Source organism: Uloborus diversus, chromosome 4 (assembly GCF_026930045.1).
Source record: "Uloborus diversus isolate 005 chromosome 4, Udiv.v.3.1, whole genome shotgun sequence".
In the NCBI taxonomy this organism is placed as follows: Eukaryota; Metazoa; Arthropoda; class Arachnida; order Araneae; family Uloboridae; genus Uloborus; species Uloborus diversus.
The window spans coordinates 13,900,779-13,919,824 of NC_072734.1; the positions used below are offsets into that span (position 1 = coordinate 13,900,779).

Sequence of the window (19,046 nt, forward strand, 5' to 3'; positions counted from 1 at the left end):
ATTTTCAATAATTACACTTGAATGTTATTAATTTACGTTTATTATGAAATTATACTCAGTATACACAACAAGCATGAATTATTTTACCTCCGAAGAAAGGACACCTCTATTTAAGGGACAAGTTGTCCGGTCCCCTAAGTGTCCCTTATTGAGAGGTTCTACTGTATTTTACATTATCAAACTCTGTTCTAGCATTTTTTTTTTCAAAGTGCTTAGTTTTGTTTCCTTTTCAATTTTAGAATCTTAAGAAGTCTTGGCATCCCTCTACACTGAGAAATATTGAAAGGGTTTGGAAAGCTGAGCAGAAGCATGAAGTCGAGAAGCAGAAGATTGAGCAGCTTCAAAAGGAACTTGCGGAAGAGAGAGCCAGGGAGGAAATTCAGGCATATGCGGAAGAAAAGGGGGTAGTAAAGTAAGGATGCTTTGTGATCAGCAAGCTTGTCTCAAAATCTGATTTCAGAATAAATATGTCAAGTTATTGAGGATTTCGTGTTTTTCGTTAAAGGGATCATTGCTTGGTTTGGTGACTTGTTTTCCTTTTTTGGGGAAATAGGAAAATGACTTTTATATTCCGTCATGTTTGCTTTGGTATTCTATCAATCGTAATTGGACCTCTCGAGTAAGGTAGTTACTCAATATAGCCGTTTCCATGGACACTTTCGACTGCGGAAAAAACTTGCTTTTCACCGCATTTTAGTTATTTGCGGGGTATATGTGGAATCTTTCTCCTCCTGCTCGCTTCTGATGTGAAAACGGAGTTTTTACCCAGAATGCATTACACGAAACAAGTTCATCTACTTGCCGCTAAGGATGCTGGGTAAAAACCGCTTTCTCTGGAAGAATGGGAAGCCTCTTTTTACATGGAAACGGGGAATTTTTCAATTGGTTTTTTGCCGAGCCGGAGCGGAGATTTGCGGGGTCGAAAAGTGTGTTCTGAGCGGGGCTAACAGGTGGCTCCACTTACATTACAAAATAAAGAGCAATTGATTTTAGTGGCTGCATCTACTGAATAACTAGATTATTTGAGTGGTAGAATACTTGTACACATTTCTTGCTTATTTTATTTAAATTGTCTATGGTATAAGAAGGGGAGGAACTTGGCATAGGTGGCATATGTTTATGTAACTCATAATTTCATTTTCTGAAAACAAATTTCTTATTAAAGAAAAAACAATGCTCTCATTTTATTACTACTTGAAATATTACAACAGAATTTAGAAAATAACATAACCAAATAAATCAAGTGCACATCTAGAGGTGTCTGTGTTCCAAAATTTCCAAGAATTTCGAAAATTTACGGTTGTTACTTCCGAAAAATTTGGGCTGACAACACATTCTAAAACTGAAAAATTATTTTAAAAAAAGAAAAACTTTTAAAATGTTTTTTTTTCCAATGATTTTTGTATGTTTATTTGAAAAGTTTTTATGGAGTGAGGGTGGAGGGTTGAGTTTCCTGATAGCTTCAGAAAATTTTACTTGAGTCCGCTAACACCCCTGTGCACATCGTTAGGCAATCACTTATGTCTGAAACTATCTTCAAAATAAGGGCCAGAAATGACAAATTGATAGTTTTGGCCCAACAGGTGAAAAACTTTTCATTTCTTTAATTTAATTATTCATGTTTTATAAAATCATGTTATTAAATTTTTGGTAAACCATATTGTTTTTAGTTGGTTTCAATTTTTGGAAGATAACTAGAGGGCACTAAAAGAGACACTGAACAAGGGTCTGGCCAGAGGAAATTTGGGTCCGTTAACGGACCCTTCACAAAAATCTGATCAACCAAAACGGACCTTTCACAAAATCCCGACCAACCAAAACGGACCCTTCACAAAATTCTGATAAACAAAAGCGGATCTTTCACAAATTGTTTATTGGAAGAGCAAATCTCAAATCAAAATAACGCAGCATGTTTGGAACCTTTTTTAAAGTTATATTAGAGGTATCAACTTATACAAAATCTACTAGTTTTGCAAAAGAAAAAAAAAAGGTGCTCTTGTGATGCTCCTGCAAGCGATAAATAACTACTAAGACCTAATAAATGCTTGTTGTTGGTTTCTATGAAAGAAATTAACAGCTGAAAGTCAGTTTGGTTTATACTTTTGCTTGTTTGTTTTATGCAGCGTTGTTGTTGCAAACTTCTCTGAAAAAGTCAGTCGTAAGCATTTTTCTCCCCCTTCATGATTTAATAAACAATAATATACAGCGAAATGAACTTAGGACTGCAAAGGATAGTAGGGATGGGGTGAAATGTGAGCGCTTTAGATAGGGTTACCAACTTGAAACTTATGTTCACTTAGCATCTGGCGGGTGCGATGTTTAACCCTTATACCGTTATTTTGGGAGAAAGTTATATGGGGTTGATTTTTCGATGCTAAAAAGGATAATTAATTTTAAATAAACTCTTTTATTTATTTATTTTTTCTTTAGATGCCTACATTTTGAAAAGCACAATCTTTTTACATTCGATATGAGAATCGTACTTTATTCTTTTTTCAAGCTATCTTCGCTTTATTAGGATGCAAATAAATGAAAAGTCTTTTTATTTTTGTATTTATGTACGTGTATTTATGTACGTGTGTTTTGTATTTATTTTTTGTACGCTTATTTTAATTTTTTAAAGAGGAATTCCACTTTCTTTTATGAGTCAAAAATTAAATGCTAAATCGATGGTTTATTTTTTATTTATTTATTTATTTTGATTCAACTGTGTACAGACATTAATGAAATGTTTATCATAGGACTCTCAAGTGCAATTCTAAAATACTTTTATCAGAAATATTTATCACTTTGAGGATTGCGATCTCTTTGCATCCGCTATGGGAATCTGATTTTTTAAATTTTCGATGTTTAGTACGCTTTGTTAAGAGGTAAACAATTAAAATATTTTTTATTTTTGTAAAAATCATGGAGTTTATAAGTTTTAAACGAAATACTATGCTTTTTAACAATGTCTTGGTTCAAAAAGTTAAATGCTGAACCCCTGCCTGAATTTCTTTATTACAATTATTTTAAATACTATACATATAACTTTTCTAGTATAATTTAACATAATGTAGAATGGTAAATAAATTTTGATACTTGAGGGTTGCCCATTTCCCAGAGTTTAATGCCGCCCTCCCGTACCCCAATACTCGAAACACACTCAAGAATGATATTCTCAACAGAAAAGAGGGAAAACACTCAACATTAAGTGTCAATGATGCAGTTTGCGCCACCTCAAAATTCAAAAATTTTGTTTTTACAAAAAAAAAAAAAAAATGCAAAATTTGATTTTTCACAAAATTAATTGATTTTTCACAAAAAACGGACCCTGTGAAAAATCCTGGACAGACCCCTGCTGAAGTCGCACCATGGATTTTTTGTAATAAAACAAAGCTCACATTCACTAGAGGATTGTTTTTTTTTTTTTTTTTGTTTAAATCTTTAATGCAGGACTGGTTCTGTACTGATGTAAGATTACACCGTAATACTGAGTTATTACTCCATTGATTTCTGTGCATTATCAAATAAGCTTTTCTTTTACCTTGCACTGTAATATGCTCTTAATTTAGTAGTTATGTATAGTGAAACAGGGTGGCGACAGATCAGGGAGATCAGGGAAAAGTCAGGGAACTTTATTAATCAGGGAAAAATCAGGGAAATATCAGGGAGTTTTGAAAAAATAACAAAAAATCAGAGAAAATTGATTTTATGGAGAAAAAAAAAATTTTTTTTTTTGCTTTACAAAATTAAGTACTCTAATTCCCTACTCATTTTCTGCCAATTATCTGTTCAAAAAAAATTAAAATTAATGAGGTGCAATTATACACTGCCGCATATTTGTGCATCTTTTTTCCTCAATGTCAAAGTATTGAATCTTACTTATTACCCACAGGATGAACTTCCTAAGATTGCTTCTGTGTCTGTTAGGTTGTTTATTTTACCTAGCTTGAAATTTCCTTTTATGCTTTCAATGCTACGTAAAATAAACAACCATACAGGCAAAGAGGAAACCTTCATTAATGCCTTAGCTCCTTTGCCTTTATTCTATTGTTTCGAAGTAATTAGCGTACTGTAATCACGATTTCAAGAAGAAATCTTTGGTTTTTGAGTTAATACTGATAAAAGCTTAAAAGTTATTATTTCTTCGCGTTTTTAATTTAATTGCTAAAATTTAACTTTCAATCAAAAAAACTTCGTTTTTTTTTTCCGTTATACTATTTGTTGTCACCACAGATTATAAAGATTTTCTTTTCTTGAGACTTAAGTGATTCTTCAATTTTATAACCAAGTTGTATTCTTTTTTTATATATTTTGAAATTTACTAATTGCTTTTTTTTTCTTGCATTTCAAAGTTGTTTGTTACAAAAGCAATCTAAGATTTTTTCTCGTTACATACTGAAATCATTTGAAATAGAGTTAACTTGTGTACTTAAGTAAATATATATATATTTTTTTAATTGTTAAAATGCTGTATTCATTCATTAAAACCTATGTTCTTGATTAGAGAAAAGCTCCCTATGAATGGATGTCAAATGGCTTCATCTGTTTTGCATAAATATGTCAATTAGTTATATAAGAATAACTACATTACTTCTATACTTTCACTATTACTTGTTATTCTTGCAACAATTATTATACTGTTTGAAAACTTAGTTCAAAATAGTTTCAATTACTTTTTAGTTCTATCATAAATACACATATGTTTTTAAGAGTAATTTTAATATTTTCTTAAAATTCTTATACTAAGTAATTCTTGTCTTGGAAGTAAAGTTTTTTTTTTTTTTTTTAATTTTTTATAATCTTTCCATTGTAGAAAAATTTAATATACTGTTTTGTAAGTTTTTTTCCTCCAAAAAAATTGACTTGATATGTTTTTTTTAAAACCATTTCATTTAAAAAGTAGCATGTTTTTAAAATATATCTTTAGTTCAACAACTTTACATAACTTAATACGTTTAAAATACTGCATTTTATACAAACATACAATGGATTTCAAGTAGAGCAAAGAAAGGAAACCATTATCAGTGGTAACGTAAATCAGGGAAATTTGGTGAACTTAATCAGGGAAATCAGGGAAAAGTCAGGGAACTTTTTTACACAGTTCCTGTCGCCACCCTGTGAAAGCAATCCTAGTACTTTTGCATTTGTTTTTATTTACCTGTCAGTGGAACTGTTGAAATATAAATGATGAGCCAGTTTACTATTTATATACTGTTATATTCTGTATTGAGCAATCTTAACTTACTATTTTAAATTATATTCATGAAGAATACTGAAAAAATTTTTGTTCCATATTTTTAAAATTTTTGTTCCATATTTTTAATGAGGACTTGAATTTTAAAATCATAGGAAAAAAGAAGAAAAGTTAGATTGGATGTATCAAGGTCCAGCTGCGATGGTCAACCGAGATGATTATTTGTTGGGTCGTAAAATCGACAAAAGCTTAGAAATGTTGCAGCAGCAAGAAAGTGGTGTTGAGTCGAAGAAAGATGACAGTAAGCATGCTATTTTATTTTATTTATTAAAATTTTACTTGTTTTGAAATAAGGGAGTGAATTTTCTTATCATTTCTAATCTAGTTATTTATTAAAAATAATTGTTTGAACAAAATCATGTACTAGATTACATGTATCAGATTATTTTTAATGAAGTGGATAAAAGTTTTCAATTATTTTTAATACACGTCCACCTTTTGTGTATCTGTGGAATTATCGTTATCATATTAGGCAATACTTATTTTGCACGTCTTGGACTGCCAACTGTGATTCTTTGTTTACTATTGTTCTGGTGATGTAGTACTTGTGTGATTTTAGTTGATTAAAGCTTACATTTAAGTCTATTGAAATGTTTCAATTAATATATATTTCATATTTACTACAGCATCATTGACTATATGTACCACACAAAAAACACTTTAATTTTATTAAATCTGTTATATTAATTTACTAGCGGTACCTGCACAGTTTTGCCTGTAGTAGAAAAATAGAAGGTCATTTGATTCGTCTGTATATTTACAAATAATGGATGATGAGTTTCTCGCCAAATTGCTATGTTAATTGCTAGCCCATGTTACTGTTCCACGTTATGATAATTTGGTAATTTACTCATCCACGCTATGATAATTTGCTCGGTAAAGTGTTCTTAAAATTGGAATCGAAAAAGAACAAAATCAAACTTTCAAAAAATCGCTTCAATGTGCACACCCATAGTACAACTAATTCAGTGCCAAATTTCATGAAAATTGGCCCAACCTTCTAGGCGCTATGCGCGTCACAGGCATCCGGATATCCAGACAGAGATTCAGACTTTCAACTTTATTATTAGTGAAGAAGTTTAACAGTTAAACTCTTGAAATTGATTTACAAATAGGTAATTTAAATTAAAATCAAAATTTTCTTTTAGCCATTTTATTATGAAGTTTTTAAAAATTAGAAAGTTCAAACAGTTTTAGGATTTAACTAGTGGGATAGCTTTGCTTGTTTTTGCTTACAAAGTTAATCAATGTTCTGCTCCAACTTGGTCAGCATAGATCATCCTCAATAGTATGCTTGTTACTTCCTTTTACGTAGGAAAAAACATGTTGTAATCACAAGTTTTTCCCTCAAATTTTAGCCTAATTTTCCTTTTTACTCACCCTCATATGAATGTTGAGTAATTTTTTAAGCCCCTCCACACATGCATATGTACCTAAGAATGTGTGGGCAGTCGGAAGGATCATTTTGACAATTCAGGAATTGATTACCACGAGTTTTCTCGTGAATTGGTCTTTTTACTTTCTCTCGGTTAGCGAAAACAGAAAAGTAAAATTTATGTTCGTTGCCACATTTGCACCTATTTTTTGATTTTATATTTTAATGTTAATTAATAATTTCATGTATGTTTTATCTGGTTGGGTTAACATTTTGCTTTTTTTTTTTTTTTTTTTTTTTATAGTTAGCATATTACTTGAATTAAACTTTTCAAGTTATTCAATAGCATTTTCATTACTTGATGGCGAATTTTAAATTTTAAGTTTCTTCTTTAATTATTATTATTATTTTTTTAATTTAGTTGGCAGACATTTTGAATCAAACTTTTTACTTTATTTAATGGCGTTTTTGTTGCTTGGGGAATTTTTTTGCAATTTAATATTTTACTTTAATTATTAACTTAATTCTCATTTTAATGTGAGTTTTAGTCTTGTTTAAAGGCTTGTTTCATTTGAAAGCCCATTAAAAAGGTGAAGTAACATATGATATCGCCAAACATGTAGCTTCTATGCAGCTATGACCAATGTGCCGGTAATGAACAAAATGATAAATGATTGCCAAGATTTAAAATGAACCAAGTGAAGTGGGGGAGGGTGGGCCAACAATGAAACAAAAAACATTTTTTATTTTTCGCATATTGGTGAGTTCAAAAGCACAGAAACATATTTGATTATATTAAAGGTATCAAATTATAGTATATTGCATCAAATTTAGCTCATTTAAAGTTAGAAAAAAAAGTTATGAGGCTTTATAAATTCGATGAAAAGTGTTTCACTGTGGACCAGTGATGAGCCACTATGAGACATTAAGTAGGGCCACAATGGGAGAGCTGAATAATCACTGCATTTTTACCTAAAGTTTGCAAAATAAGTACCTTTAGCTAGTTTATTAAAGAAACTTAATTCGGTACAGAGTTATAAAAGAGCATTTTGCAACAGCGTTTCATCATTTCAGTACAGCATTTAAACAATTCAGTAAAGTATTTAAATAAAAAATAAGCAAAGGTTAAATTTTAGTGTTTTTGCAAAGTATTAATACATCCTGGAAATTGCATTATAAGCACTCTCCCTTCTGAATGGATATCTGGCTTAGGCAGTTTTCCCAGGATACCTTGGATGCTAATATTCAAAAATATCATTATCTATATAAATGAATTTGTTTTTAGAGGCGTTAAAACTCTTCAGGCACACTGTATTCTTACCTCATTATCATAACACTTTGTAATTACTGGTACATATTTATAGAAAGTATGCCGGCTTGAGTTTTTTCCACTTAAAGGGAATTGAGCTAAGACAAAATCCTCTTCTTTTAGGTCCCGGGTCTGACCTAGTTCAACTTCATCTAAGTTTTCACAATAATCATCCGATGAGCTGTCATCTAGTTCAAAAGAACTGCAACTCTCTTCAATCTCAGAAAGTTTTGGTGTTTTTATTCTTTTGTTTTTGCTTTTTAACTGCAGTTTCCCAGTTTTTTGCTTAACTGAAACTTTTTTTCCCGCCTTTTCTTCAAATTTCTTTTTTTCTGGCATGTCGGTTGCAATGCATGCAACTATGTGACTTTTTGATCCATCTAACTTTTTTCCTTGGTGCGGCTTTCGGAAAACCTTTGAAAATTTTAGGGCTTTAGAAGGTGCCATTATTTGAAGTTTCTTGGAATAATTCTGAACACAATTCAGAATTTAACTCATCTTGGGCTATTTCAGAATCTAATTCTTTTTTTATTTATCTTTGCCATCTCATATGCTAACATTAATTTTTGAATTACAACCAGAATAATAAAAGCCTATCCCCTGACTCAGGCCCAGGGTTGTAAAGAAACATATTATTTTTGCTTGAAGCATATTTTAAATGTTTAAATCTGTTTTTTTTTTTTTTTTTTTTTGATTTTATTCGGATAACAAGAGTTTCCCTCCCCCAAAAGTTTCAGTTTGTGCATCCCTGAAGTTACCCTTTTCTGCACAAGTAAATTGTAGTAAACCTCAGAAGGTTATTCACTGCAATGCCTGCATATTTTTGAAAAAAACCTCACATATAATATTAGCATATTGTCTGGATTGGGAAATCAGTGAAATGCTGTTTAATATTATTCTACTTTTTTACTTATTATTGTTTTTATTTATTTAAAGATTTAGATATTGGTGGTACCATGTATCAGTAGTCAAGATCTGACTGGCACAGCTACTGTAGACTTAGCAAATAAGATTCGTGAGGATCCGCTTTTCTGTATAATGTAAGTACGTATTTTTTGTAAGATATTTGTGTGTGGAATTTTCTTTTTTATGGGAGAAGAATTGTGTTTGCAATTGCTAAGTTGTCACAAACCTTGAAAATTAGTGAAATTGTTATAATTTGAGGAATTTCCTTCTTAAACTGCTGGAGTGTGGGATTTACAGTAGATTCTCTTTATTCTGAACACTCATGGGACCAAACATGTTCAAATTATATGCGAATGTTCACTATAGAGGGCATGTGTGTTCAGGCAGAGGAGTGCTCTACCCCCATGACTTGTTACAAATGTTCATGTGTTTGAACTTTTCAACATCTCTAGCTCCCCATAAGAATATTAACAGTTAATGTAATGCTCTGCCTCTCAAAATGCAACCAAATCAAAATAATGGCAATAAATTTGTCAAAAACTGGAAAAAAAAGGGGGGGGGGACCAATTTCCAAAAAGTGGCAAGTGATGGAAGAAAGTCATCTTATATATTAAAAAGCGAATGCATGAATCTTTGTATGCATCTCAATGTGACTCTAATTTCTTCTAAATGCCAGAGATTTGCAATCAAACCAGGTATCGATAGAGTTGTAATTTTTCAGTCATATTTAGACTTTTTAACAGACTTCAAAAAAGGAGGTTATGATTTCGTCTTGCGGCTTTTTATATATGTTTTCGTATTATTCCAAGACTACTGGACGATTTGGAAATTTCTTTTTTTGTTTGGAAGGTTATACTTCCCAGATGGTCCCATGCTAATTTGGTCTGGATCGGATAAGGGGTGCTGGATAAATTTAAGAAACTTTGAATTTCACACGTTGTGGATACGTAATCCAGCTTATGTCAGAAGGCGGAACACATCACAGGTTACGTGGTTTTTCAGTGACCGGTGCATTTTCACAGCAAAGGTTTTGCCTTTGTCTTGAACGATAATTCTCGCGGCATATGGATGATTAATATTTGCCACCTGTTAATTTTTACCTTTAGGTGTTACTAATGTTTTACTACGTAGCAAAGAAATAAATTAAATATACTTTGCTACTTTAATTGCTGAATCAATTACCTTAATATTATTTTGAACTAAAATAGCTTTATTTAGTCATAAAATGTTTTTTTAAAAATATATATTTCAGTTTTTAAACATATTTAGTGTCCAATCCAAGTAGAATTTAATACAGAACGCCCCTCCCCCGATGATTTAATTTATATTTTTTAATTATATGGCAATAACTGGTGTCTGATTCCTGAAGTTTGACCAGTATTCTAGATTTACTATTTCACAATTCTGCTAGTTTAATTTGAAATTAGGGTTATACTAATTAGGAGGCTTTAAAAAAAGGAGGAGGTTCTGAACTCGTCAGATTTGTTTTTTCTTTGTACAATGTTCTATAAATACTCAGGGCTGGATTTAGAGGAGGGCAGGCGGGGCTACTGCCCCGCTGCCTCCTCAACCAAGGGTTCCCCCACAATAAAATTTTTGCAAAATATCCTAACTTTCACAAGTCGAAAATATCGGCTATATACATGTATCAAAATCTTCGGACATATATCAAAGTATTGGATATTTTCAAAAATATGATGATCTTTTCGAACGTTGATTAGGGGCCTCCACTGCTTTATTGTCCCGGGGCCTCCATGCTTCCAAATCTGGCCCTGTAAATACTCGAAAACACCTGTACCCAGTTGCGTGCCCAGTGGAGGGGGAGAAAGAACACCTGTTGGCCCGGGTCTGAGAGTGAAGAGGGCCCAATATTTTTAAAAGTAGTGGTGAACTATAGCAGTGAACAATATGGAGAGAGTCCCGAAAAAGTCTTTTGTGACGGGCCCCAAAATTTCTGTGTACGCCCCTGCCTGTACCGATTAGGAAAATTCTTTTTTTTTTTTTTTTGTTTGAAACAGTATTCTTCCCTGGTGGTCTAATGGTAATCAACTTTGGGTTTGATGAAATTGAGAGAACTCTTCAAATATCATACTCAGATTTAAAGTGATTTGATTATTAACTTTGTATATCGTCTCACTTAATGAACCGGTTTTTATGATATTTTTTGTTTAGGTGGATAGGCGGTGGTCTAACTTTACTCTAAGGTTCCAAATCTTTGATTTACCTTATTTGCTCTTTAGAGAAAAGTTGTGGGTAAAAAACAATAAATTTCATGTAATTTCCTTCATAAACGATTAAGTATAAAACCCATTGTTAAAAAAAAATGCCATAAAACAAAGGTATGTGTTTTCTTTACCCATAGTGAAAGAAAGTACTAAAAAACTATTATTATTGAAAATTTTGAATCAAGGATTCTCTGAAGCAAACATAACATTTATTCTAGTGGAATTTTTTATCTTCATCTATAATGGGGGCATTTGAAGAACCATGCAACTTTTATCATGAGTTAAATGACATGTATTGTTCTGAAACATAAATTACAATTTACAATGTTACAGTTTATAATTTACAATTTTATGACTTGCAATTTACAGTTTATAGTTTGGGAAACCGTAAACTTTTAAATGGTTCTAATTAAATACTGAATCCTGTCTACTTTTCATCAAAAATGAGATGTATCAATTGTTGCATTTCTGCTAATGCTCGTTCATCGTGAGATTCAGTTAAAAGTTTAAAGGGTTCTAAATCAGATCGAGCTATTACTCTTGACTCTCTGCTGAGAGCTATGTATACTCGTCCTTTCGCAAAGTTCTTTTTTCCTAAATCTATGACAGCTTTATCGAGGGTTGTGTGATGCGTATTGTTGTGAAATGTAATTTACAATGTTACAATTTTAAAATTTACAATTTTAAACTTAAAGCGATTTTTGTTGTTTTTTTGTGACTTGTGCATTTGCTTTCGGAAAGGTTCATTTCTAGGTTTGGATAGGAAATAGTATGTAAGTGTAATCGGTTATTTTTTGCTCTTCAGTTCCTAGGTGTTTTTTGAAGGCAGTTTTTTTTTACATTTAAAAGTAATTTATTCATTTTTCTACAACTATAATTAGCGGAGATACTAATTAAAACTACGTTCTCAAGGACATTCTACTGCCCAAAGGAAAGCACACTGGCACTTTGTTTAGGCATTTAGTATAATATAAAACAAAATTAAACCATAAAATTCTGAAACCATATTGAGAAAAAATCGTTATGTTAACAACAATTGTAAAAATCCTACATGCAGTTGGACAAATATGTTCAACAGTACATTTATAATTTGCTTTAAATCCATTGCATTATTTCTTTTATCATCGCCTCAGAGCAGCAGTAAGACATCTAATCCCAGGAATAAAACACTTAAGATATCCTACTGTTTCTCTGAGGGGACAATATGATTGACAGTTAAGTTCAATCTGTGTTGGCTATGTTACGATTACACCAATTTTTGTAAAAACTTTTTGTAAATGCCAAATATAAATGAATATTAAAAAGAGAGGTGAAGACTGTTTAAATAATATTATTCAAAAGAAAAATGGGGAAAATCATATCTTGGATAATAGGAAAATTTTGTACACTTAGTCTGGGAAATTTATTCTGCATTTTCTATTTGGGTACTTTGAGTTTTGTTTATTTATTTACTTCAAAATTTGCTTTTCAGGAAAAAAGAAAAAGAACAGAGAAAAAATTTATTAACGAATCCTGTGAAAATGAAACAATTGCAACAGCTGGTAAGATATTGATTTATTTGTATTGTCGTTTTGTGTTGTACTTAAGCCAAATCTTTTAACTTTTTTTCCCACAAAGTAAAGCTTAAAGAGCAGATAATCCATGACTGCATATCTAATCCGCACCTCAATAATTTTACACTTTTTTAACAGCAGATAATCCTCAGATTATAGGCAAGAAAATACGGTACTCTTTTTTTTTTTAATTTCAAGCACATATGCAAAAAAAAAAAAAAAAAAAGAAAGGGGAAAAAAAAAAGAAAAATAAATAAAAAGTTAAATTATTGTCTGAAAAAAGTGAGGGAGCCCTGGCCCCCTCTGGCCCCTCCCACAAGCCGCCACTGCCGACAGAGATCCAAACTTTGATACTTAAACTTGATAACAACTTATATCTAAATGAGCAATCCTGTGGGTATGTATATATATTTATATTTCGTATCTCGAAAATGGCTCAAACAGTTTGGATGAAATTTTGGATTTAATTGTAGTTTAGCATTCTAAGTTCATCTACATCAGTGTTTTTTCTGTAAAAAAGCTATTTTTTACAAAAAAAGAGTTTTTTAATATAAAGTCTAATTGAGTTCAGCCCTGAAAAAAATTGTGAATTGACACATAAGGCAGACGATTTGCAACCATAGCAATGAAAATTTGTCCATTCTCGCTTTAAAATTTTAAACTTGCTTATGGTTGCCTGGCTTGGCTGATATTAGCCACTTTGGCTCATTTCAATCACACTTGGCTAAAAACAAATTCAAAAGCACTATGTAAGTCAATGTAAGGCTTTTTTTTTTAAAGCAAAACTATAGCTATTTTATTTACTTATTTTCTTTTTTACCCTTCAAATAGTTTTATATGTTTTTTTCAAATCACACATCTAAATTTTATTTCAAAAAAACATATGTCTTGAGATTGTTTATATTTTGTTGTCATAATTTGTTGGAGTGGTTTGTGGATCATCGTTTTTTTTGGATAGCATGCTGCATGTAGCATTTTCTGGCGTAAAGTGACCAACTACACTAAAAGTACTTATTCCAAGTGAAAATCTCGATTGGGATAAAATCTTGAATTGCAACATAGAATGGAGGGAAGTATTGGGTTAAAACCGATTTCACCATAGTGGAAACAAAAATGTAACAGATAGTTTAAAGCAAAATGTTGATTTAATTGCATTCAGAATCTTTGTTTGGTACTTTAGTGTTATAAGATGGTGTCGAGGCGCATTTTCAATCCTAGCAATGTTTTCATATTTATTTTCGCAATATTTGGTCTTAGAAACTACTTTTTTGGCAATACCTTGCGTTAAATATGTATACGGAACCAGCTCAGAGCTTCCCTATGTGGATGACTGTGGGGGAGAGGAGGCCTACATTCAGTAGTAGACTTCTTATAGCTGAAATGATTATAATGCTGATCAAGTGATTACATATATATCTCTCATTTTTCGGAAGCATATCCAACAACTGGCGAGAATCATAATATTTCGTTAACGTGATGCGTTTCAAGTATATTTGAAAAAGTATCGAACCTTAAAAAAACATGAGTTGACAAAAAAAAAATTTGAATTTTGTCATCTTGAATTCAAATTATGTTTTTCACAGTCACGAGTGTGTGTGTATGTAGGCGTGTGTGTTTGTGTATGGGGGGGGGTATGTGTGTTTGTGTGTAGGGGTATGTGTATGTGTGTGTAGACATATGTGTTTGTGTCTGTGTGCAGGCATGAATGTGTGGGTAGTTGTGTGTATGTGTGTGTTGGTGTATGTTTGTGTGTGTATGTATTTGTGTATGTATGCGCCTGTGTGTAAAATATTGACACAACCTGGAGACGGTTTTCGCTAGAGGAGCAACATCGTGTGGCGGCCGGCCGACGGTGGTGCTGCAGAGGGTGCTGGCGGGAAAATAAAATCATAGGACATCAAAACAGTCAAATAAAAGCAATAAGCAATCGTGATTGCCCAAAAAAACTTTTCGAGCCGAGCGAGGCTCGGTCGTCCAGGTACTTATTAGTAAAGAAACAACGAATAATAGAGCAGGGATTGCAAATGTTTGTTTTAGAAGTAATTCATTTTAGGCATATTTGAAGGAATGAGGTTTGACTATATAGCTCTGAAAAATTTTCTAGATGAAGTGAATTCAAAACTCTCTTTGTAGTTTACTCATTGACATTACATTCATTATTAAAACTTGAAATTTTTTGTCGCATCTCTTTTTCCAAAGCTCACTGTTTTGATTATTTCTGCCCAGTGCTGAATGTGTTTTTCCTATTTCACTCCAGAGATGTTTCCAATAACTCAAGCTCCAATTAATCATGGTGCAAATTCTTTTGATAAATTTGCTACCTTGAATTCATCTGTTGTAAAGTTACATTGTTTTCTTGATTTGTAAATAAAGCAATATTTTTCTCTTTTTACTTCAGCTTCAAGCTTCTCTTGGAAAGAAAAATAAGAAGCACAAGAAGGACAAGAAAAAGAAGCATGCTTCCAGTGAATCAGATGATGAAAAACCGGTGAAGAAATCAAAAGAAACCCACAAAAGTTCTAATTCAAAGGTAATTTCAGTCTTTTATGTGCTGTAAAAGATTCTGTTCTTGTTTTACCATGTATGTAAAATAAACAGATTGTGCATTCACAGAACAGAGAAAGGCAATTTTTTTTTCCTCCTCAAAAGTTCAAAAAGCAGAATCATGCGCAAAAGTGAGAAATTCTCATCTGTGTTTATTAGTATCAAAATTGAAGTGTTTTGTCCCTGCTTGCTGCTTGTTCAAAGGTAGACTACTAGAAATGAATTTAATGGAAGATCAGATTTAACCTAGCTGGAGGGGGTGGGGGGGATCATGTAAACATTCAAAAATGATTTTGATACAAATAAATCTAGAGGTATTTTGTTTTTAAAGTTATATTATTTCATTTAGTAGAAGGTTTTTAATTTTTAAAAATTTTTTTAAACAATATGAAGTACTTAGTAAGAATGCTTTTCTAATAGTACATTTTAAGATAAAAAATGCTTTAAAAAGTATGTTTGATCTTGGATATGTACTTCATGAATTGGTATAATTAAATAATTGTGTTTGAAACATATTATAATGCAGGGTAGGGGTAGTGTTTCCAATTCCCCGCTGAATTCAGACCAATCCTGCAGGATCCCGGAATTGACTATATTCTTCTAAAAATTAAATTTTAATGTCAAATAAAAAAGTGACACTTTTTAGGAAGGACAGCATTTATTACTCGAATTAGTAGCTTTCTCAAATTCCATGCACCAATTGCAGAGCACAACAAAGTCAGATATCAATCAGCAATTATGGTTTGGAGCGCAAAAGTGTGCACTAAAAAGCCTATTGTATCTTAACAATGCATCACTTGTATGGGATCGGGAAGATTTTTTGTTCAAAAAATAATGTCCTTGATGAAAATATGTGTTGCGGCTTGACTGCAGTTAGTTTTACTGAGATTAAATAATTGGTGGACATTTGGCAAAATATCCCAAATTATTTAATCTTTGTGTATCATTATCTTATTTATTAATTAATGTTTTAAAGTGTTTCTGTATTTTATCAAAATTGTTATAGCGAGTGCTTGTTCGCTCATGAACTGTTCTGTTCCCCCCAATCACCACATCCAGTTAAATCCTCACAAGGATTAATACGATGGTGATCGGTAAGGTTTAGGTACAGAAATAAATAAAGAGACATTTAAAAACTTGAGCAGAGCACTGCCATGAGAGTCATCCAGCGTTTCATCCAAATTTCAGTCGCCTCTTCTATATTCATGCTGAATGTGTAAATAATGTCGGGGTTTTCATCGCTTTCTTCTTTGGAGAAATATATTGTGCACTTTTTTTAAGTTAACGGTTTTGAGTGCATTCTTTATACTTACAGAAGTGCTCCAACATTGCATTCAGGCTACTCTATTGGGTTTTGCAACTTGTAACTAGTGATGTGCTGGATCCTTAAAAAGTTGATCCGCGGATATGGATATGGATCCGGATCATTAGTGTCAAGATCTGCGGATACAGATACGGATCTCAAAATTTTTTTGTCCAATTCAACTATCCAAGTTTAAAATTTATTACGGAAGGTATTCCCGTCATAATAATAACACTGTTTCTTCAAAAAATGCCATCTATCGCGAAAATATAATAGAGACTATGATTTACTCTTTAAAGAAATCTCCATTAAAATTGAGGGAGAGTTAGAAGGAACGGGTCAGCGCTGCATTAATGCTTAGATAGAATGTGAAAAATTATTTTTAGCTTGCTCGGTAGATGTAGGATACAGGAGCAAGAGTGTAAAGCTGCTACTGGATAGGCTAGAAATATTTTTTTGCATTTTATTTCAGCATAAATGCAGTGCTGACCCATTTCACCCAGATTACTCCAACCGACGGAATAACAGAGCCGGGAAACACCTTTACAAACAGTAAATAGAGAATTTTGTCTTACTTTTTTGAAGGATGCCGAGAAAAACCAAAATGAAGAAAAACAGAAACTCCAAATTAATATCAAAAACTAATATTAAACTAAAAATTAAAAAAGAAAAAAAAAACATGTCTCAGAGGGCTGTTGGCATCTGAAATGATACCTTATAATTTAAATAGGGAATAAAACCTAATTTAAACGGAATTTAAGAGTCTTTTATTCAAATATTTAAGAATTTTTAGAATAGAAAGATCCGTTTAAGATCCGTCAAAAAGTGACAGATACGGATACAGACCTTTATTTTTCCTCGGATATCCGTGGATACGGATATCCGGAACATCACTACTTGTAACTCACCATCTCTATTTTTTTAAATCATAATTTTCTGCATTATAAATTTTACACATTTTTTCATTGTTGAATGCATGAAAACGGAAACCTTGAATAAAAATACCTATACATTTTCAGTAAAGTATACTTCATTTTATTGTGTTCTTAATGGTAAACTCACCATCCATTTTATAAAACACATTTTTTTTTCTGCTGTTCTTGCAAATATAGAAGGAAGGTGATTCAAACTTCAGATGATGCTTGTGAAAATAGTCATTTTATGACTGGCAAAAACTGGGTAATGCTTGAATGGAAAAAAATTATGGGATTGGGAATCCCACAGGATTTTGCTCCCCAATCCCGTGGAATTGATCCCGCTAAATATTATACCCAGATCCCAGGGATCTTGGGACCCTATCAGGATTGGAAACCCAGGGGAGGACATGTTTTGTACCCATTGGTTTGACAACAATGATATAAAATACATGGTATAGCTAGTAGACCTTGAACTAAATGTGGTTTCAAATTTTATTTAAATTACATCATGATCTTAGACAAATTTAACACACAGTATTTAGATAAAAATATGCACAAGGGAACAGCTAACAGCCTGCTAACAACAGAACAGCCTGCATCAGAAATTCAAAGTGGAAGACAGGTATTTACATTTTTGTGTAACATAGTTTGGATAGAAAAATAGGTATTGCATATAATAAACGTAAGCATTTAAGACTGTATGTAGATTTCACACATTGAAATGAAGCAGAATTTAAAAATATATTTCTTAGAATAGCGTCACACGTAATAACATTTGTGGTATACAGTTAACCCTCGTTTATCGTGGTTAATTCGTTCCAGACTTCACCGCGATAACTGAATTTCCGCAAAGTAGGATTCTATTTATAAACCGAATATTTTCCTAATTAGAGAACATAAAACTTACTGGCGACAATTTAAATAGGTTTTGAACATAGTTAGAGCCCCCTAGACATGAAACAGCACCCTTATCCAACATTACATTTGTATTACTTAATATATTGCACAAAATATGAGAAAACGAGATATATTAGACGGAATTGATATCACATTAATTATATACATATATTGGTACACACACACATGCAGTTCTTACACACTACTACTAACCTATGAAAATAGCTCAATTTCAACTTATTCAATGATGAATTAATTTCAAGTTAGTGACCGTATGTACCCCCTTTCTTCCTCTACATTTATCCTCATCAAAGGTATTATGCATACAGCTTAAAAAGCTGATGCATTGTTGAATACCATTGGAGATGTATTTATTCCCCAGTAATAATACAGTGATTTATACTTTGCAGTTAGCGTTTAAGGTTAAATTGAGATAAACTTTCTTCGGCGAAATCTTCACTCCCTCAACTAGTACAACTACAGTCCCTAAGAAGAGCTTACCTTACTTAAAGGGCATAATTTGTAATTCTCTTGTATGAAAAATTTACATAAGAACATAAAAAAGGCTCATTGCTATAATTGGAAAAAAAAAAAAAAAAAAAAAAAAAAAAAAAACAGAAAAAAGCGCGAAGTAGCAAGGGACGACTGTAATTGATTCTGTTGTGTACTGAGGTGTGGTATAGTGGGACTTTATTGTTGTTGTCCCTTAACACTTTCTTTATGGACTTATGATAGCTTACAAATGTCATTAACATTCATTTCTTTTTTAAAAACATTG

At 32.0% G+C, this 19,046-nt stretch overlaps 1 protein-coding gene across 1 annotated transcript in view; it reads left to right on the plus strand.

Moving 5' to 3' along the window:
- The window catches only part of LOC129219835 (pre-mRNA-splicing factor CWC25 homolog), a 60,487-nt gene that overhangs the window by 17,576 nt on the left and 23,865 nt on the right, over positions 1-19,046 (plus strand). Inside the window, exons 2-7 of the mRNA XM_054854140.1 lie at positions 240-412; positions 5,335-5,480; positions 8,047-8,156; positions 8,866-8,963; positions 12,526-12,595; positions 15,006-15,137. Of these exons, the coding sequence (XP_054710115.1) occupies positions 240-412; positions 5,335-5,480; positions 8,047-8,156; positions 8,866-8,963; positions 12,526-12,595; positions 15,006-15,137 (729 nt within the window). The remainder of the gene's footprint in view (positions 1-239; positions 413-5,334; positions 5,481-8,046; positions 8,157-8,865; positions 8,964-12,525; positions 12,596-15,005; positions 15,138-19,046) is intronic.